General features: G+C 33.7%; 1 protein-coding gene across 2 annotated transcripts in view; it reads left to right on the top strand.

Moving 5' to 3' along the window:
* The first annotated feature begins 4,997 nt into the window (after nt 1-4,997).
* Nucleotides 4,998-23,108, top strand: part of LOC116342481 (homeobox protein unc-4-like) — a 44,949-nt gene continuing 26,838 nt past the window's right edge. The window contains exons 1-2 of one of the 2 annotated variants that reach the window (XM_031770118.1): nt 5,022-5,106; nt 5,272-6,068. In XM_031770118.1, the coding sequence (XP_031625978.1) occupies nt 5,711-6,068 (358 nt within the window). In that variant the 5' untranslated portion in view covers nt 5,022-5,106; nt 5,272-5,710. Of the gene's footprint in view, nt 6,069-23,108 lie in introns of both variants that reach the window. The other variant, XM_031770119.1, reaches the window with a different exon arrangement.

The raw sequence follows: 23,108 nt of genomic DNA, 5'->3' as shown, positions 1-23,108 counted from the left end.
GAAGGAAGAACGTGCTTTAGTGAGATCACACACAGATATATTTTGCTTTCCTTTCAATGAAATACCACACTTGACTTTACACACGAATCGTGAAACCAAAGTGTAATTTTATTTATGGAAAACGAGAAATACCGAAAAGAACTCACGTTGGCGGAACATACATATATAATTTTGCTCACTATTTTCAAGTGATATTTCCTAATATAATTATGAAACATTTTACATCTTTGCCCAAACGCACATGTTGTGCACATAAATTTTCACATTGAAAGAATCAAAACGGAAGTTTGCCATCAGCTTTTCTGCATCGTTTTTGAACTTTTCCTCTTCATCCGTCCCTTCTTCTCTATACGCCTGTCTCGTAAGTAAAGAAACGAGCAAAACTTTAAACGATATAAAGTATTACCATTTAACGTGCGAACGAACGAATAAAAAATGTGCAAAAAAGTCTTCTCTCTGACGCAATAGACATCGCGCGCACAACGAATTTATATGTAATTTATAGTACGAACATGTAGTATTAGCGGCTCAATCGCGCGAACAAACTCCAAGCTCCCGAAAAATAATGAGCCCAAGAACAAAAATGGTGAGAAAAAGCAAGCAAAATAATACTGCACATCCATAAATTTTACGTGCAGTACTCACAATAAGTCTGATATACTATATACATTCTATATTCCGTTCTTCCACTCTAAGAAGTAGTATATGCTTTTGCGTGCCCAGAAAGTTGAAACTCATCCATGGAAAATGTAAAAGGGAGCTTTAATCATCAGGAAAAGGCAACCAAGGCGTCAATATTGATAATGTCGGGCTTAATGTAATTTAGAGCCAGAGGAAAAATTTAATAATTTTGTCATCATATTTATACGGTCAGACCTATAATTTCTAGTGAATTAGCTTGGTCTATTATTTCATCATCGTATATTTGTTATGTGGTTCGTTTTGCTGTAGTTTTGCTGCTCAACATTTTTGAGGTAAAAAAAACGACACATTATGAGAAATCAGTATGACTGACTTAATGTGGAAAATTGGCGTTATTATGCCAAAGCTTAACATCAATTTATAACCAACAGTTTCAAGATATCCAACAGCTTCAAGATATATGACGCACTTTTATTCCACTGTTGTAACGCATGCTCTTTTTTTAACCTTAAAATTTAATAGGCGTAGTAATAGTATCATCGTTAAAATCACCCCAGTGTAGAAAAAAATATATTCCATTTGAAATAATTAAAGACTCGAATTTACTAATTAGCATAGAGAAAACACATTGAACCAATCCAATCATAAATCATAACAAATTAGCTCATTAATTTAAATTGCTGGTTTTTGTTTGTTGATTGGCTCCAAGAAAATTGATAACAAAAACGATTCAATCGCATATAACCATGTGACATACACACATATGGACTAAAAGAAATAATGCGACTTTTTGTAGATAAGTATATAAGAAAAGAAAAGAATAAAGAAAGATGTTTGCTAAATTGCAGGCTCTTTGATTACAGGCGACTGTCGCCAACATTTTATTTCACTGTAAATATATTTAATGACTTTAATTATGTTATTGAATCAAATATAACGACACAAAGCACAAGAAAAAAATCAAAAGAAAATTGTTATAAATCTATATTTATAAATTGCGCAGTCGAAATGAAATGACGGAGCTCAAATTAAAACCAAATCAGGGATATTGAATCATAAATCTTTGTGCTATTGCACAGACCATAAAATATACTTTACATACATGATTGATGATTCTACGAATAATGATGACAGCAAAAATGAATTAAGACATGATTTCGATCATGGACACTTTTAACGGATGCAGAAAAGCGGTTTTGCTCTACTGAAATCAAATTGAAGGACTGTTATTAATCATCTATTAATAATCAAATACTATGTTCAATATTGTCAAACAAAAAAGTGCGTTTTCATATTTATTGTTATTTTTTATTTTAAATTTTAAGTAAATGGTTAAAATCAAACCAATTCATGCAAAATACAGTCTTTTCACAATCAGCAGAAGTCAAGTTAACTTTAATATTCAAGAAACATCTGATCACATTAGTGCCAATTAAATGAAATATTAATATGATAATAAAAACATAACGACTATATACATCTGATCTATATCATCTGATCTATATTTCACGATTCCATTGTCGATGTTGAAACACATTCATCTCTCATTGAATAAGTAAAATGGATGCAGCAGAAAAGTTACTGATGGAAATGTTGGTTGTTATGAATTTGCTTGTCATCAACAATGTTTCTAATTAAGAGGAACTATAATTTTATCCACAAGTTATACACAGAGAGAAAGAGAGAAAGAGAGAGAGAGAGAGATATTAACAACTACTCTGACACAATGTCGGGCAATTGTGGAAAAGCGAAGCTTATTATAAAAAAAAAAATTAAAAAATTATGTATGAGCTATTCGATGTAATCAGTACAGAAGATTCACATCATTATTTCAATAAAATGAGCGCAAAAGCGAATAACGGCAAATGTCTAAAAGGAAAATAGTTTTCATTTAGAGAATGGCATGTATAGTTCTTTGGTTGAATAAAATAAGTATCATCATCATCGTCATGTGCGTAGAGTGAAGCGATAATACGAATACCAAAATAATGAAGTTGGTTGAGTGTAGGCAAGTAAACGCGATGAAATCTCGTAAAGAGAAAGGGAGGGGGAAAGCTGAATGTGATATATACGGAATAAACCACAAAATTGGTGATTGTAATCAAAATCCATCAGAAAAACGCATACAGAGTTAAAATTGTAAGCGCTAAGCATATTTGGAATTCACATAGAAGTAATATGTCGGTATCGACAGTCGGATTTAAATGATATTCCTGTTGGTAAGCCATCTTTTTTCTCTATGGTTTAAAATCTTGATTATGCTTATTTTTCTCTTACCACCGAAAAAAAAACGAGAAATTTTTTACATTTTTCCGATCAACATAAAAGCGCACTGAGAGCCGTAGTATATAGTGAGCGTTTATATAGGTTGTCCCTACGCGCTGTTCGAGCAAAGCGTGTATTTACCGTGAATATTACGAACAAATTTACTTCCAACTTAAAATCAATTCCAAGCATAATATTATTGCTCTATGTGTGTTTCCATTAAAATATATGTGTGGAGCGAACCATTTTATGTGTACATTTGTGGCGAGATCCCAGTATAGAAAGAAAGACAACAAAAAGCCAACAACTATGAGCTTCACTAACACACAAGTGCCCCCAAAATTGTATTCAATACATTGTTTTTGCTTTTTGTTTTTCATTCGGGGCTTGATTGAAATGAAAGCAAAACTTATATGCTCTGGTATGTACACAGACGAGAGATAGAAAGACTCACACAATACAACGATACCGAAGAGAATATAAAATGCTCCATAAGTTGATCCCACTTCTTCAATTTAGAGAGACGGCAGTATTTGGATGAGTGCCACGACAATCAATTTCGTTGATGCTGATATTACATTGCGTATTGTATTCGACATAGTTTTCGCACACACATCTCTTTTTGTCCATTTTCAAAACGAAAAGCCGAGTGCTTGAAAAATAAACCCATACAGGCACATTGAAGCAATTGTGCAGTATAAAGGTCGTGTGTTTGTGTATATGTGCATGTACAAGATTATGTAGTTGTAATGTTGGGGTAACCACGTTACAGCAATAATTTAATCAACATGTATATTTTATTCAGCCAATCGTTTGCCATTCGGGATGGTTATTAAATGAACCAATCAGCAAGCAGACATAGGTCGTAGCCATACCACTAGCTCATATACATTTTCTGGAGAAGTGTTTTTTTTTTGTGGCTCTTGCCTTTTGTCATTTAAGCAGCTTTCCATTTTACGCGCCATACTCGAGAATGTATAATGCAGAAGCAAAAACACAAGAATCTAGCTCAACACTGTAACACTCATACATACGAATCTTATGCCCGAACTCGTGCTGAGAAAAGTTGAATTGAATTTAATTGAATTAGCTCCGCCTACAATTTCTCCAAATGCACACACACACATACACATACACACAGAAAGAGAGAGAGACGGACACAGTCACATTCAAGAACAAGATTGTATGTGTGTTTTCGTATCATTTTGTTCAACATCTACATGAGCAATGTTTTCCTATAAGAAGAATGAATAGAAATCAATTCTTTTTCACTTAACAAATACGCATACTATGAAACCAAAGTAAAATTCAATAGATTTAACAACAAGTGAAAAAAACAAGCTGAAACAAGTATAAAATAGAATTCAACTTGCATAGTGGAAAATATTAAACACCCAAAATATGACTGAACACATGTGTGTGTGTGTGTTTAACATTCGGAATCGAATAGGGAGAAATACACAGCTGGTGTTCATACAAGAAAATGGGTAAAAGACTATAGCAGTACAAGAAGCGAATAAATATAATAAAACAACACCATAAATTGCATTTTTCCTATACATATAAATATAAGTTATTCGCCCATACTGATGCACGCTGTCAAATGCTTATTTGAATGTGTATGTGAGTATAGTACAATATATGTCGGCTAAGATGAGTATTGTAGTAGTATGTGTGAACAAACAAACTGAAAATAATAAACAAGCATGTGAAAGAAAGCCGAAAAAGAAGGAGAACATCGAGTCAGGCAGGCACATAGAATCATTTTGTGCTTGTTATATTTCAATTCAGAAAAGCAAACGCAATATTACGATATATGCGGTTTCAATGTTGCTGTTATTGTTTTTGTTGTTGTATGTTGCTTTTTGTTAAAGCGAAGCGTTCGGCATTTTTGTTTGTTGCTGTTCATGTTTCTCTCACTCTTCGCTTGGTTTTGTTGTTTCTCCTCTGCCTCACAATATTGAACCACAATGTGACGATGATGATGACGACGACGGCAACAGAGTGCGCGACGACGGGTTGGAAATTTCGAGTTTTTCGTGATATCGTGTGTATATTACCACATTTTTCGATTCAGTCCTTGGTGAATATTCGTTGTGTGTAGACACTGTACTGTAGCAGCTGTATAACATTAGAATATTTTAAATTTGCTCGATTTTTACACGATCGACAATTATATTTGAATAAAGAAAAACACATGTAACACATTTTTATTTTCGATTTTATAAGCGTGGATGTATTTTTAGTTCGATCAGTTTGCCCAACTGAATCAACAAAACGATATTCAAAAGTTTATAAAAACATAATGACGAACTAATTGAATTACGTACATCGTTGTGTTCAAATTTAAAATATTTTTGCCAGTTAGGGAATGTAGAAACAGAGACATTTACAAACGCAAAGTGTTCAAAAACGAATTGTATGTTTTGTAATAAGGCACATATCAGTTGATTAAACGCCGAATATAAGTTCTAGATTTGGAAACTTAGTTCAGTAGACTATAAAGCAAGTGGACAGTGTACTTACCGACGGCGTAAGCAAAACAACATGTGACGTTGTAAAATTTCAATAGACCGTTAATCGTTAAAACTAAAACAAACACTTGATTTCTTATTCATCAAAAAATATACAAATAAAAAAAATGGATTTTTGAATTGAAGTCTTGAAAAAAAATTACCCAGCGAAAATTAAATTGTGGCATTGTTTGAAAGCCGACACATCTATTAGTACAATCGAAACTTGGCCAAAAAAGAAAGTACAAGACTTAATTGAAATATTGTTCAATATAAACGAAATTTAAAAAATGGTGCTTGAGCATCAAGGTTTACCAAATTTTCCGAATGCTGGGCTACAGCCAGCATTACAATTGTATGCTGCAGCGGCAGCTCATTTGGCACCGCGAAATCGTGGAGCTGTTGCACCATGGGCACCATTTTTACAGTTTGGAATGCCCGGCGTATTCGGTAGCCCGTTTTTATCAAGACCGCGTTTTGCACCCTCGGCCACAGGATCACCGCCAAATCAACAAGCCGCGCTGGTCGGTTTAAGCGGTCTCAATGCGATTGGCACTGCAAATGGTCTAAATTTGGGACAACACAATCTCAATGGAGCAAATCGTACAGCACAAGGTCCACCCAGCGATTGCTCAAATGATGAAGGTGGTAAGTCGTTTATTTTTTAATTCAGTAACAATAGTTTAATTCCAAAATTAAAGAATCGAAAACAAATAACACGCAATTAACAAAAACATGACCAATTTAAATCCAGATAAACCACAACGATTTATTCCTTATTTCAATATTATTTATCGTTATCATTGTCGTCAGTATAGAGAGTTGTTGTTCGTCATTAGCCGATTAGAGTCTCGCTAAATGATTTATCATTGTCGTTCGATTGCCGAGTAGCCATTTTTCCTCTATTTCTCGCTCTCTCTAAAATGCCATAATAATTCCTTCTTTTTTCTACACTGTTATCGAGTGGATAATTGCTTTATTAATCTGTTGATTGACTTCGTAACGAGGAAAGCGTACATTTTTCGTTTTCATTTCGCTAACTTAAACTCCATAAAAATCCAATCATTCACAAATGGCTTTGACATTTTAACATTGTTTATACCTTTAAACACATTTCGATTAAATCAATTATTAAACTATTTCGTTCAACATGGTAAATAAATGGCGAGGCAAAATAAAAAAAAAATGAAGGAAAAAATTTCCCAAATTATTATTTTTTTTCAACAATGATAAACTTCGTTCTTCGATGAATGCAGAAAATGGTTCAATTTTTTTCATTCACTATAAGTAAACCCGGGCGCATAGCGTGATTCATTGACATTTCACATGTTTTGCTTACATACACTTATTTAATTTGGACTTCTTTCACTAATCCGATGTTCATAAAATACACAAATTTATTCTTCAATTACACAATATGAGAGAGAGGGGTATATATGCTGATTTAATGCTGTGCCTCGCTCTCTACTGTCATGTAAATTTTATGAATCTTGTCACTTTTACAACAAAAAATATGATTATTGAACTTCAACAAATGTCAGTTTTGTGCCTACGTACATTTTCATGAAACTAAAACAATTTTATTATTCGTTCATCTATTTTTTGTTTAACTTCCAAAAGCAGTCAATTGCTACGGTACATATTAGAACTACGTTTCTACGCTTTTTTAAACTAAAAATGCTTCTTCTTTTTCGCTGGTGTGTTGTGGAAAAAACGTGCACGAAAATTATTATCCAAGAATTTTCGTTACGTGAAAATAAATTTGACACAAAGTCTTGAGCGACTATAAAGAAAAAAAATGTGTAAGCTATTTCAGTTTCGTGTATGCAAAACGAATGTTAATAGCTGAAGCTATTTACAATTTTCAATTCCAAATAGATTTCTCATGAAATAAATTCATATTGACAGCAATATTCTCACAGCATTCTCTCAGCTTTCAGTGAATATATCATGGATATTAATATCATGGATGTTATACATTTTTTCGTCATCGCGAATTGCCATATTTATTGCGCGCCTCAAGAAAATTGCCAATTTTACCATTTTCATTGTCATAACTGTGAAGGGTGTTGTTTTTTCTCTATTTTTTTTGTATTTATCGATTGATGTAAAATTATTTTGTTTGCCACGTTTAACAGTTGTTTATATTAATTCAAGATTATAGAAGCTTTATTCGATTCGATAGATTATAAATGGATGGTGTTTCTAAATGATGAAAAAGATATTCAAATGAAAGATAAAAAATGCCTTTCGAACGAGGTTCTTTTCGTTGAGTCAACTCTCTATCATAATTATAATTATAATCCAAAATGCAAAAGGAGTATCACTAATTAATTTGTCAAGTGAATTGACATTTTCAATGCCGTAATTATGTATCAGTCGATTTATCATGGTTTCTTCTTGTAGCGTTAGTCATTTTTCACGCATTAAGTGGAGAAAAATGCGTTGACAAATATCTCTCTGATGAACATATACACAGTAGATCCAATTCAACTGATTTTGTGTGCTTGCGTTAACGCGACTTTGAAAACCTTCATTTGCAGTTCAAATGAAGAAGAGAAAAATAATTCACACCTTTATATCTCCTGTACAGAGACCAAAAGACATTATCGTTGACCAACATCATAATTATATCAATGGCGCATCGTCGTATATACAAAACGTGCAAAACCAGAATCATTCTTAATAAATAAATATGATTATTATACCACGATAAATACATTTTTTCCCGAATAATTCGATAAATATACTTATTGGTTGTGCGAATGGTTAAATTGAGCAAAAATAAAAATAAAAAGAACAGCCAGTGGAAGTCAGATTTACAAAATGCACAGTGTGTGCAATTCATCGATCGATATACAAACGAATGAAATACGATTGCCTTTTGCTAATTTCTGTAATGTCTTTATATTTCAATGCCGTGGTAGAGTAATCAAGAGAGTACGGTGCGATTACGTGGAAAGCAGAGAATAGTGTTTATTACTTCACTTAAGGTGACTTGCATACGGCTTGGGTTCACACTTTTTTTTGCTGTTTTCAATTTAAAATCTGTTCGCAGCGTTGAATACACAGATACAAGCATACGTATGCACGAACGGCAAAATGATATCGAGCGTTTGGCACACAAAACGTATATGGTGTGCGTGACTGGGTGCGAAACGTGAAATTAAACGATGAACAGTAATAACAATGGCAGGCAGAAAATGCTCAAAAGAAAGACGATCGTTAAAAAGCCAACGACAACAACAACAACATACATGGCATTTACCAAGAGTGCCGCAGAAAAATGTGCGCAATTTAATGTTCGATGTATAAGAAAAAGACATAGAAAGAGAGTTAACTTGTTGTCGATCGCAAACACATCAAAAATGTACAACGTTGATACTAAGGACACCATATAATTCCTTTTTGCGCATACGCCGAATGTTGTTCATTTCAACGTCTTAGTCAACGTGCAATTCGTCGTGCAATTGTAAAAGGATTTTTTTTTCGGTGATTTCAATTCCGTTTTTTTCTCTTTGACGCACACATTTTCACTAATTTCATTCATCGCACTTGTACACGATAGCACTAGATACAAAATTCACGAGATGGTAAATGCAAAGAAGAAAATGACGTACGGCTATTGAATGTACTCAAAAGGCTTGTTATTAACGAAATGGTTCGGATGCGATAGAGGGAGAAGGGCACATAACTCCGAACTCCTGCCGTTGGCATTAAAGTGACACTGAAGTATGAGCTGCTATCAAGTGTGTGTTTGTGGTTGCACTATAAGGCAATTATTATTATAATAAATTCAGTTCAATTTCTTCTCCATGCTTACAACCGTTTGACTTATTTGTACTTCACATAAATATATGTTTCTTTTTTCTGTTCACCACCTCGCTCACCATAACAAAAATGGCATGAGGCGCTGCATAAAAAAAATTCTTTAATTGTAAGTAGTTCTCAAAGTGAATAAAAAATACTGAAATAAAAGTTAGGCAACGCACAGGTAGAGAGGGAAAGCAAAAAACAATAAAACACTTTTAGAGTCAAACATGGTTGAACTTAAAGCGCTCAAATTACCATGCACGAACCACACCACCATCATATTCAATCTGCACATACCAGCCAAACGAACGAACAAAATATGAATTACACCGGCGAAAAAAAGAGAGAGGAAGAGAAAAAATCGTGTATTACACATTTTAATAAGCACATGAAAATGAATAATAATCGTAAATGATAATAATCAAGTAGAGAGTGAACGCGTTCATTCCTTCGTCCATTCAAACAACATCATTTGTGAGGCTAGAAATATTTGTATAGTTTATCCAATGCGCATGCTATGAGTACGAATCCAACGAAAATTGACCGGTGAAATAACATTATGAAAAAAAATCATAAATAAATAAATAAAATGTGTTGTGATATCATCGTCGTCATCATCATCAAGGAAACCAACGAGTAAGCAGCAGCCACTCATATTTTAAGAAGTTTTCTCCTGCTTACGCTTCTATGATTGCTTGGCATTTCGGCAATGCTAACGAGACTTTTTCTGCTGTCTTGATTTCGGAATACTTGTGAGCTCGCTGAGATCACCAGAGATTACCAATCTTAAATTACTCCCGATTTCTGAGAGAAATCAGTTTTGTTTCTTGCGAAAAACATATTGAGATCGCATAAATTTTTTTTTATTGTTGACCACTTTATTAATTTCAATTCGGTTGTTAGGTAGTTTCAAGGTTAAGTTTGGGCTGATTCTACGACGATTTATCTAATGAAATCCGTCATAAAAACCACAAATGCAAGAAACGTTGATACCTCATCAGCATTTTAATTTTTGAATTTTATTTAATTGCATACGATACGAATATCACCGATGAATGTGATTATAATTCTGCTTTAGAAAACAAAATTCATTTCCTCATAGCAAGAGAAGATTGGAAAAGTTTCGAATAGAATATTACAAAAAATATATTATTGTAGTTTTCTTTCATTTTATCTACGGCTAGAGCAGATGCATCATTGGTAGAAGTGGTGCAGCACTGTTTGTGTGAATGTTTGCCAATCGAATAATAAACCATTTTCTATTTCTTTTAATTTGTAACTTAAATTATTGGTTCCCGTTGAATTAATATTACATGATTTTCTTCTTTATTTTGTTTCTTTTCATTTCACCTGACTCCGTCAGCAACTTGCCGCATTTTAATTTGTTTTTTAGAAAACAATAGATCATTAACGATCAAACCAAGAGGTGGACAATGGCCTTTGTTTTGTTTTACATACTTTCACAACACCTTCCACTTAATTCACCGAATCAAATCCGTTTTCGGACATTGCTACGAACCATTTTAATTGAATAAATAATTGTTTTTTTTTCTTATTTGAAATCAGTATTGGAGAAGGGATTATAAAGTATATAAATAGGCTATGAATGATTGGTGAAAATTTATTTAAATTCAAATTCGAAAGTTTTATTTAAAATAAATAAACGATTTAATCTCTTGAAGAAATCGGAAAAAAGGAAATTGAATTGCGTCAATGGTGCATTTGATTCAGCCCACATAAAACCGTCACAACGAATAGAAATATCGAATACGGAAAGATATGACAAAATGATGTTTAAATGATTTATTGTTATTTTGTAACCTCTGGGTACCGCTACAATTCTCTCATTGTTATTCATGGTTCACACCAGCCACATCGAAATGGAATTATTACGACAGTTTCTAATTTTGTTGCGTTTTTTTGAACAGAAGCTATTTAAAGAACAGTGTATAAATAATGATTGATTAAGGACATTTGCTTGAAAGATATTTGACAAAAGATAAAAAGTAACACAGAAGAATTATAACGTCTTGCTATGTACATTATATTTATGGGTGTGTGTCAACTTTTCTTAGCTTCTTTTTTGAAAAGAGAATAAAACATTAGCTCACATTTTGATGACTGAATCATTATTTTTGTTTGTACGCATCAACCATCTTTGAATTAAGTATATCGTAATCGGCAACTGCATTTTGGCATATAAAGAAAGGTGTTTAGTGTTTTTTAATTGATGTCGACCGTTCTATATATTAATTCACACATAAAAAATTCAAGTCATCGTGTTCTCTATTTTAAACTACATTCTCATCAATATTTATACGGGTTTCCCATTTGACACGCGCGTCAACACACACGATTGTAAGAAAAAGGAAAAAAAAACAAAATCAGTAAAATCATGAATGAGCTATTTTTTGCATTGTCTTACAATGTTCGCCAGAAATAAAAAATAATGAACGTTTTTATTTTACTTACTATTCATTTGTTAGATATGTGTCATAACTGAAATATTTTTTCCAGCCTATTTTTTGATTGGTGGTCTATTTATGTTATTTTTTACAGAAACATGAGAAAAGGAAGAGAGTTCAATAACAAAGTTTATTTGCAGGCAAATTTAAGATATTAAATTTTGTAATTTCACCATTTTTGATTTTATAGGAAAGCGCGATACGAAAAATTTATTTCAACAAACAACTGTACTATTTGGAAGAATTCCTTCAAATCAATGATGCTAATTTTGAATAAATAGTTTGATTTAATTTTTATAGTTGGTCATTTTTCCAGTCCGTGAATCATGGAGTTGTAATAAGTCCCGTCAAAACTTTTTATAACCGACATTTTTCCCACAGCAAAATGATTCTTAAATACCATTTTTCTTAAATTTATCACACACATACACATAAAACTTTCAATAAGATCAGTTTTATTCCGCTATTTTTTACTGCTAACATTTGACCCGTTCTTAATGATGTTTCCGTTAAATGTTATATTGTGTTCATTGTAATATTGCAAATGCAAATCCATGACATGCACGAACATTTCTCTTGCGAATAATATATGCAAACTCATTGCAGAATATATCACAATAATTTATAAGCTCAATTTTTGATCTGAATGGACAATTACTGTGAATTATGAACGTTTGTTGCAATGTTTTCAATCAGTAAATCAAATTTGACATTTTTATTCGTTTGTTATTTGTGGTCGGTCACTTGTGGAAAATTTAATCCGTGCCTCATTGTTTGGACAGTTTTTTGATAAATACCATATTCAATGGTTCTCTAGTGAATCAATCAGTGCCGAGAAATGAATACATTAATTTATAATATCTTTATTCACCGCCAAAACTGGCTGAATCATTTGAGTTTTTACAATTTTTTATACATTTGTTGGTGGGAAAAAGGTATGAATCAGTGATATACCATGGTAAACAGTTGACAGTTCACAGCTGTTGTTTTGTTTGATACACCGTCTGTGTTTTTTATTTATTATATTGTAAAAACTGAATATTTTTTATTGCAAAATTGATTAAATTGACCATTAAAGTGTTGTGCATCTATAGACTATCGAGTACAGTGAATTTAGTTAAGATATTTATTGGTTTAGAGAGAGTGACTCTGCATATTTTTTCGTAGTGTATTTTGTTGTTGTATTGTGTCAAAATGACACAACATCAATGTAATAATGACGAATGCCCAGCGGGACCGAAAATCAAGTGTATAAAATGCGGAAAATTGTGTTTCATGAAATGTTTTGGCCTTGCAAATCATGAAAGCATCGACAACAACGAAATTATAAAAGTGTCGTTATCAAATGGCGGGACAATTCTGGCAATTTTGTCTTCGTGTGCATTTGTTTGTTGTGATGACACAATGTCAAAAACCGATTTGAAAAAAACATTGAAAATGCCCAAAGCAAGTCGTTCGTCGTCCAAATCGCGTCAACCGATTGAAAGTGTTGAAATTTCATCCGTTTTAACCGAATTGGCCGATATGAAATCAATAATTATGGAAGTGAAATCCAAAACAATTGAAATACATGGTGACACACAAAATGTATTGAGAAAATCAGCTGACATTTACCAAGCAACTGATGTATTAATGGGTAAAGCCAACCGACCCCCTCTTTCCAACCGTAATGGTCCAGCACCAAATGTACCGAATAAAATGAATTTAAGTGAATTTCAATCACCGTCAACACCGAAACTATCTTTTGCAAATGCTCTTCGTAGTAATAATGCACCGCAAAAATCCGCCAAACGTAAACGAATTGAGCAAATACCGGTCCAAAAATCAAAATTGCCAGAAGTTAAAACGGGAACAAAAGTAGGTCCTTGTGCATTAACCGTGGCGCCAAAGAAACGGGATTTGAAGCCAAAATTTGAAAAAGCCGTTTGGGTGTCAAGATTCCGGCCAGAAGTAACAAGTGAACAAATTATTGAACTAATCATGGAAAATACGACGATCAACGATAAAAACCGAGTAAATGTCCACAAGCTTGTGAAAAAAGACCGTGATATGTCAACTCTAAAATTCGTCTCGTTCAAAATTGAAACAAATACCGAAGATTTTGAAGTTTTAATTAATCCTGAAGTTTGGCCAGAAGATATTATGGTACGCGAGTTTTTGCAAAGCCTGACTTTTGGTGATTTCTTTCCGCCTTTAAATGCGATCGACAGCCGAAAATTGACACCCGAAAAAATGGAAACAACCGAACAAAATTCAACGACCAACCAAACACAAGGAAATTCCCCGAAAACAATGCCACCAAAAACACCATCGGACAAATAAAACCACTGCATCAAAATGAACATTTAGCTCCAAACCAAACAAAACTGAATGTGTACATTCAAAATACACATTCCATTCGAAACAAAGTCGATGAGATACGGTTAGCAACAAAATCGTGTCCATTTCAAATAATTTCTTTCTTCGAAACGTGGCTAGTAAATAATATAACGGACATTGAACATTTCGGAAAACGCTATAATGTATACCGGGGAGATCGAACTGAGCTCACAAGTGACAGGATAGACGGTGGGGGTGTTTTAATCGCAGTGGATTCCTCATTTAATAGTGAAAAATTGTTTCTTTCGGAAAACAGTGGACTTGAGCATGTGTGCGTGAAGATTTCGGTCGGATCGTGCAGTGTTTATGTATTTTCGGTGTATATTCGGTCAGTACACGAGACAGCAAAATTCTTGGAATTTGCTGAGATCGTGAAGTTGATTCCATACAATGAGAATGACATAGTAGTTGTATGCGGTGATTTCAATCAACCCGGTGTCAAATGGGTCAAAGCCGATGATGGTGATTACTATTTGCCAATAAATGTGTCGACAGAAGGTGGCATTGCTGTTTTTGATGCTATGTTTGATTGTGGCTTCCACCAACTGTCAAATATCGAAAATCCAGCTGGAAATGTTTTGGATCTTGTATTCACAAACAAGTTCTACGAAATGTCGATGATTGAATCAACAAGACCATTAATAAAATCCGACAATTGGCATAAAGCAATCGAAATTGAAGTCACAATCTATGAAAATGAAGCAATAACGAATCAAACATCGGAAATTTATGCATACAGTTCGGCTGATTTCGTTGCAATGAATGCATTCTTCGATGCGAATGACACTTTGGCAGGAATGAATCGAATAGATGACCTCGAGAATGCATTCCAAGCTTTTGGCAATGTTCTACACGAGGCGATGGATTCTTTTGTTCCGAAAATCACTGTACAAAAAAGCACTGATCCACCGTGGTACACAAAACCATTGAAGCACCTGAAAAATTTAAGAAGAAAGGCATACAAACGTGCAAGGGAATCTGGCAGCTTTGACGAATACAATGCCATAACCGATTCGTTCATGCAATTGCAGGGCCAGCTTTTCAAGTCGTATATCAGCCGTATACAATCGCAAATCAGAGCAAATCCAAAACATTTTTGGCGATTTGTGAACGACAGGAGAAAAAGGAGCGATATTCCGGCTATTGTTGAATACAACGATGAAATTGCGGACACTGACACATCGAAAGCCGAATTATTTGCTGACTTTTTCGAAAATCAGTACACACGAAGCGACATTATCAACTTGGATCAATTATTAGGTGAATGCGGAGATGTATCATTTGACATTGACATCAATGAAAACGACGTGATGAAGGCATTGCTATCGGTCAACGTGAATAAAGGAGCCGGACCGGATGGTATTTCACCGAAAATGTTGAAAAATTGCGCGCACACATTGTCGAAACCCTTAACAGTCTTATTCTGTAAATCACTGCATCAAGGATGTGTTCCGACAACATTAAAAAATTCCAGAATTGTGCCAATATACAAGTCTGGTAAAAAGAGCAACGCGTCGAACTACAGGCCAGTAGTTATAATACCGACAATAGCCAAACTTTTCGAAATTGTTGTGTATAACAAAATCAGCACATTTGTTAATTCGAAAATCTGCCACAATCAACATGGATTTGTGAAAAATAGATCAACATCGACAAATTTGTTACAGATGGTGAATTTCACGATCGATTCTATGATCAAAAAATGTCAAACGGATGTGCTTTATACTGATTTCGAAAAGGCCTTCGATCGTGTGAACCATATGAAATTGTTGCAGAAGCTGGTGAGATTTGGATTCGGCCGACGGCTTGTCAAATGGTTCCATGGATATTTGACAGATAGGACACAGTTTGTTGGAATCGGTGAACGAAAGTCACGAACTTTCACTGTATCTTCTGGAGTACCAGCGGGAAGTATTTTGGGACCATGTCTCTTCATTGTTTTTATTAACGACATTGTCGAAATCGTGTCAAATGCACTTGTTTTATTATTTGCAGATGATTTGAAATTAATCCGAACCATACAATCGCCTATAGATGCAATCATATTTCAGAATGCCATTAATCAATTGAGCGAATGGTGTACTGAAAATAGTCTGCATTTGAACTTGAAGAAATGTTTCGTTATGACATACTCAAAATGCGGAAACATAGTCAATTATGATTATACGATCAACAACGGCCAACATACATTTGAAAGGATCAACTTACACAAGGATCTGGGAGTTATATTTGACACGAAGCTGAAATTTGTCAATCACATCGACGCGATTACAGCCAGTGCACATGGGGCAATGGGTTTCATCAAACGAACATTAAAGAATAAGTTTACAATTGAATCTGCTAAAATATTATATTGTGCACTAGTCAGATCAAAATTAGAGTATGCGAGTATTGTATGGCAACCATATCACCGTATCCATTCCAATAGAATAGAATCAATTCAGAAAGATTTTTTGATATGGACATTGAGATTTATTTACCAAAGAGATGAAAATTTTGTGCTACCACCGTATCAATTTAGATGTGATGTTTTAAATATTCAACCGCTTTGGAGACGGCGTATAAATGCCTCTGTATATTTAATTTATGACCTCCTTTTGGGTAAAATAGTGTCGAGTTCACTTAGAAATAAAATTGTATATACAAGACTGCAATATGACGAAAACCAAAGAAATTTAAGAAGTACAGAACTGATTAGAGTTAGGGCATTTTCATCGGATTATGCACATAATCAGCCGTTTTACGTGGCTTGTAGAAACTTTAACTTGATAAGAGAAACATTTTTAGAATCGGCATCAAGACACATCTTTAGAAACAATATTGTCAAATTAGAAAATGTGATATTCGATCGGTGAAAAATTTAACTTTTAACTTTTATGTGTTATTTAGAATATAGAAATTAAAACAGTGAACACAATCGATATCTGCTACTCCGAAGTCGAAAAGGCTGGTAGCTGGGTATACGATCGGGTGGTGTTTCATTGTGAATGATATTGTACAAATTTTGTGATTAATTCAGTCTGAGATCAGACGGTGAATAAATAAATAAATAAATAAATAAATAAACATCTGATCACCGTTAAAAACCACATCTTTTCAATAATAATCTTATGACCACATACGATATTCTAACGGTCACCCACACGGTCCACCAGCCCGGGTCAGTAGATCGAATGAACACTCAGCCACCATCCCAGGCTGTACCAGCCCGGGTCAGTAGATCAAATGAACACTCAGCCACCATCCCAGGCTGCACGGTAAAGGTAAATAGACCGAATGGGGCCGCCGAATTCGCAGTGGTCACTACGCCCCCCATGGCCAAAGTTAAAATTACATCTTTATAACATATAAATGAATAAATGAATAAATAAACAATTAGCTACGTCTTACTGTAATAGCCAAAAGTTATCCCGTCAAACATCAAAAAACACTTATAAATAGTTAATATTTTCAAATTGCACGCGGATACGATGAGTCGGAAACTAATAAATAAATATAATTTTAAATACTATATCTATATAAAAAATAAATCACAATGTATCACATTTGCTCGTTTAAGAAAACAGTGTTATAATTGGACACCAATGACAAGTTTGAAAAGTGATCATCGCTTAAGGCTAAAAGTCGATTTGTGAAAGTTGATCTCTTTAATTGCATTGAAAATAGTTCGTGGACCCTATTTGACATTTTGCACATTTGGTTGAGTGGAACGGATGGATTGATACGGAAGAATTTGTCATTGATTTTGAAGTACTCGACGCTTCTCAAGTTACGTTCATTTTGATTGCGGGCCATTTCAGTCTTCAGTGATGGGCAGTGAACATTATTTTGCATCAAGTCGAATATGAATAAAATTGATGCGTTTATACGGCGCCTTTGGAGTGATTGCATGTTTAGTTTGCCCAGGCGAGCGTTGTACGATGATATTTTGTAGTCATTCGAGATGTTTGGATACTCCTTGAGTGCAAACATTGAGAATTGACGAAGGCAAGATTCAATTTTGTTCTTGTGAATTCCATGGTACGGTAGCCATACTAAACTGCCATACTCCAAGATTGGTTGTACGAGGGCGCAGTATAATGACTTGAGAGTATTGACATCAGGAATATCGTAGCAGAATCTCTTTACGAATCCGAGCGCTGATGTTGCTTTGGCCACGATTGAATCGATGTGTTTGATGAAGTTAAATTTGCTGTCAAAAATTACTCCCAAGTCTCTTTGTTCGCTTACTCTCTTAAAATTGTGACTGCCATATGAGTAGGAGCACATGATTTTCTCTCTCCTTTTCGATATCGACATAACAGAGCATTTGTCGAGATTTAGGTAAAGTTTGTTTGCTTCGCACCAGTTCTTTAATTTATCAATTGCCACTTGAAGTTTGATAGTGTCATTGGTGTCAGTGATTGAAGTTGTCAATTTCAAATCATCAGCAAACAGAGAGATAAAAATGTCGTCGTCATCAATGGAATTTACAATATCGTTGATGAAAAGTAGAAGTTTATCGGTAACTTGAATTTATGGCCAATAGAGACATATGTGAGTAATGTCAAATTGTTTTGATTGAATGACAGTCGATATTCTTGTTTGAAATGTACGCGTTCATATCATAGAATTATTTCAATCGGCTTTTAATACAAAACTATTTTTATTAGTTTTATGGTGTACTGCTTTTAATAATTACCATAGTTAGTGAGTTTGCTTCGTTTTTTAATGAATAGCCTAACAAAAATTCATATAATGCATTCAAATCCTTCAAATGAACTATTTCGTTACTCTGGTCGTATGTTTTGCTTATCAAAATCATTATTGTGTTTACAAAATGTGTTATCTTTGAACTTTAGTGTCCGACAAAATAGAAACACTTTATTTCGATTAGAGACGTTGAACAAAAAAAGTTCTCAATATAAAATGTAACAAAACAATTGGTGGCAAAGTTGTTTTGTTTCATTTTACAAAGTTGTCACAAGGCGTAAATCGGTTACATTGTCTTTTATTTACCGTGGAAAATTTCGAATAAAGTTTGTTTGTAGAAAAAACGCAAAAAAAAACACCAAAATGAAAAGAAAACGCCCAAACTTGTATAGACGAATGCTCACCAAACAATTTCACGGCATCCTAACTTTTGATTATTCGATGTGGTTCGATAAACATGGCGCTGAATTGGTGTGCTCTCTGGATATGTCACACTGCTTTGCACATGTCACGTTTCACTTTTCTCCACGGCTAAAAATGAAGTCGAGGGATAGAGCCAAAAAAGAATATCAATAGTGTTACATAATGTGTGTCAATTGTTGGTTTAAAATTGTATCATTCAATGTTTTAATTAACAATCCAAATGAAACTTCAAACTTCAGATAGAAAGAAAGACAATAATAGTTGAATAAAAACTTGAAATGAATGGGTCAGAATAAAAATCCGACTTGTACGCAGAGTCTATAAAAGTGGAACACAACGTTTTTTTTTTACATAGAATTGTTGTTGTATTACAACAAATAAACTATGTAAAAAAACTCCATGTTCCACTTTTATAGACTCTGCGTACAAGTCGGATTTTTATTTTCACCCATTCAAATAGGTTAACGTGGTAAAAATGCAAGAATTGCGGTGATTTTAGTTGAATTTTTGTTTGTCATATGATTTTTATCTAATCAAATATTGCATAATATTCAAAAAAAGTATATGTAATTTAGGGGGAACTCGGTCATATAAGGAAAAAATTGGGGATCAGATCTTTAACCGTTTGTGAATTTGTCGAGAATATAAGAACAGGCCACGAACAACGATGAAAAATAACAAAATCCATGCGATTCATGCGGTGGATATGTAATGATACTCATGGGGGTTATTTATTGTATAATAACATTTCGAGTGTGTAAGGGAATTGCAATTCGTCAAGGAGAATACGAAATTCTATTATAATTCGACTCGACATTCTGCTACGCTGGAAAGATCAATGGTTTTCACCACTAAAACCATAACAAGAAGAGAAATCATTGGCTTTTTTCTAATCGACCTGCTATCAATTTTCATTCCTCAATCGTTTTCAGCAAATTGCTGTCCATTATACTGAAAATTTCACATTTTGACTCCCTTTGAATGGTGTAATTTGGGCTTGAATCACTTGAAATGTGAGTTTGAATGCCTCGTTTTTGAAGCACTTTTTTCCTGCACAAACACACGTAAGTACGTATGTTAATTGAAAAGTGTTGTCAAAACACCAAATCCAAAACCACATTCGCCCATTTAAAATTATTGAAATTAATAATTATTCAAGTTTTATTAATTTAAATTTATACGCTCAATCTGTTGGTGTTTCATGCAGCAAATGTGATTCTTGTGTTGCACGCCACACTCAACACGTGAACGACACTTCGGTTCTACATATGTTGACATTGTGTGAGTATGTGGTAATGGTGTTCTAAAACAGCGCATTTGTGCTGATTTTGGGCTGTTTCTCCGTTTCTAATGAAAATAATTATTGTTCATTTTAATGGTAGGTGACTAATAGAAAAAAAGCAAAAGCAAAGCTGCTAAAATGAAAGGGTTTTGACGTTGACAGTTTATGATTTATAATCATTTTTGTCATTCAATATATATATATAGCAAACACTATTTGGTATTCCATCGACAACATTAACCAGCAAAAAAATCAAATCGATTTTTTGGAATGTGTATTTTTTGTTGCAACAAAAAAAGGATACACTATTCCGAGATATATAATGCAATTTCACGGATAAATTTGAAATACAAACGGCACGAATTTAATTGAAGAAAGAAATTGTTTATGAATTGCAAGTCGACGAGGGAAAAAATTTAACAAACAAAATCTCAGCCAAAGGATATGCCGAAGTGAAAAAGTTTTTAAAGCCGACTAATTTATCGTTCCATAGAAATTTTAAACAACAAATTGTCGTTCATCCCGATCCTTTTTTTCATGTGGCAGCAAGCGCAACGAATCGTTGCGCGTGTTAAACAATAATTGCAACAACGCCCCGATACATTCGATGCGAATCGAATGCCATAGCATAACTAGACTGATAAAAACTGATCACGTATACTTTTGTTTGTAGCATATCGCGACCGGGAAAAAGGGTTAAAACAAATGTTTTATGTCTGTTATCTTCGCAAGCAAATGTCAGGAATTACATAAACATAAACCAACAAGCCATCCATTTAGCGAAGAATTAATTAGACAGAAAATTGGATTTTACTCAATGGAACAAGAGCATATTTTAAATGTATTTAACACTTGAAATCGCTAGATTCAACAAACAAACGTTTTTAAATCGATAGCGTATGGAAAGGATTGTGTCTGGTTAAATGGAAAAATAGAAGATTTAAATGAGGCGGAAAGTGACATCTGGTTCATCATCAACAAAACATATTTGCTTTTGTAGAATTTTTCATGGATGTCACTTGAATTACAAGCACACTCGACATTCTACCGCAGAATTGTTGTGTCCCTTTTAATAATGTAAAATCATTTCCAATTGGCTTTCCAAATATAAATCTAATGATTTTGCGAGATATTGTAAGGAAGAAACATTTATTTTGGAATGAAATGGAAATCCATGTCAAAGAAACTAAATTGATAGAATGATAAGAGTGATTGATTTGAAACCATTTCAGTATTTTTTAAATAACATGCAAAAAATCCATAAATTTTTTATTCTCTGTCATAAAAATGAAATATTAGATTAATTCCAAGAGATAGAGAAATGAACTTCAAAATTCATGTATCAAATGTGCGTTCCATAGTAGAATTTCCATATTTAATAAAAAAAAATGTATAAAGCCTTGTTGCTACAATCGAATAAACGAAGCAAACAATAGAAAATAATCGAAAGTATATGAGTGACTGAATAAAGTGAAATGATAGCAACTTATGGTTGTATATTATGCTAACATTGGAAAATGTATGCCTATTTAAAGACAGCAAGGAGCTATCACCAGTACTGAATCGACTCGTACAATAGTCTCATGGGTGTCATAATTCTTTATGCGAGTTCATCATCGGCTTGTTTCCCTTGCGTTATTTCCTTTCCACTCTATGTATGTATTTATGTTGTTGTTGTTGTTGTTATGCGACAAGTCAGGCATTACGCTTTGTTTGGTAACCAGCATCATCATCATCGCATAATATCGTTGTTCTGTTACTATTTACAAAGAAAATTGAAACTTCAATCTGGTTTTGTTTTTGCCACATGACTGCAGCTTGATTTGGTATTGTTTCGGCTAGTGCACAGGTATACATTGTATGTTGCTTTAAACTATGTGCAAAATACAATTAACTTTCGATTTTGAGTGATTTTCTCATTGTATCTTCCCATCTGCAACGTTTTAATCAATTCAGCGACTCGGACCCGAAATCAAAAGAATTTAATTAGATTTTTTCCCTCTTGCCGAACATATTTACATAATCAAATTGGATGCGTGCCCATTTGCTTGCGGTGATATTATATGTGCCATTAAAATTGATAAAAAGAAGCCGTTCCGACGATGCATCGATGGTTTATAATGCAAAAAACTTGTTGTTTCTCTTTATTTCTTGATTTAAATGGCGTTCGAAAGCGAGTTTACGTTTGTGTTTACCCACTGGTGACAACAGCGCACAATAAATTTAGCGTCTAATATTCGACACAGTATCAAATTTAATAGACGAAAGTATCAATAAAATAAACAATGGACGATGTAAATGCATTTTTAATGAAAGAAGAAAAAAATGCTCTGGAGAAATACGGAATATTTCTTTTTGAGAAAAATGACAAAAAATTCCAAGAAGTCACATTTCAAATGAACCATGCAACTTTTTCGAAAGAAAGAATATGAAGACATAAAACACCTGAATTATAAGACCCCAAACTACTAACGATTCAATTCACAAGAGCTCTAATGGCGCCCAATCGAAATTCCAACGTAATGAATTATATGATCTATTCAATTTGGTTTTTTTTTATTCATTAGCAAAAACTCTGTGTAATCCTAGGTGTAATCTGCTTACAAAAACGTTGGAATTTCGAACATTTTTCCA

The sequence above is a fragment of the Contarinia nasturtii genome, unplaced genomic scaffold, assembly GCF_009176525.2.
Source record: "Contarinia nasturtii isolate CC-2019 unplaced genomic scaffold, AAFC_CNas_1.1 Cnas_scaffold_864, whole genome shotgun sequence".
Taxonomy (NCBI): domain Eukaryota; kingdom Metazoa; phylum Arthropoda; class Insecta; order Diptera; family Cecidomyiidae; genus Contarinia; species Contarinia nasturtii.
Note: the sequence above shows the minus strand (reverse complement) of the source record. Positions and strands in the feature narration are given on the sequence as shown.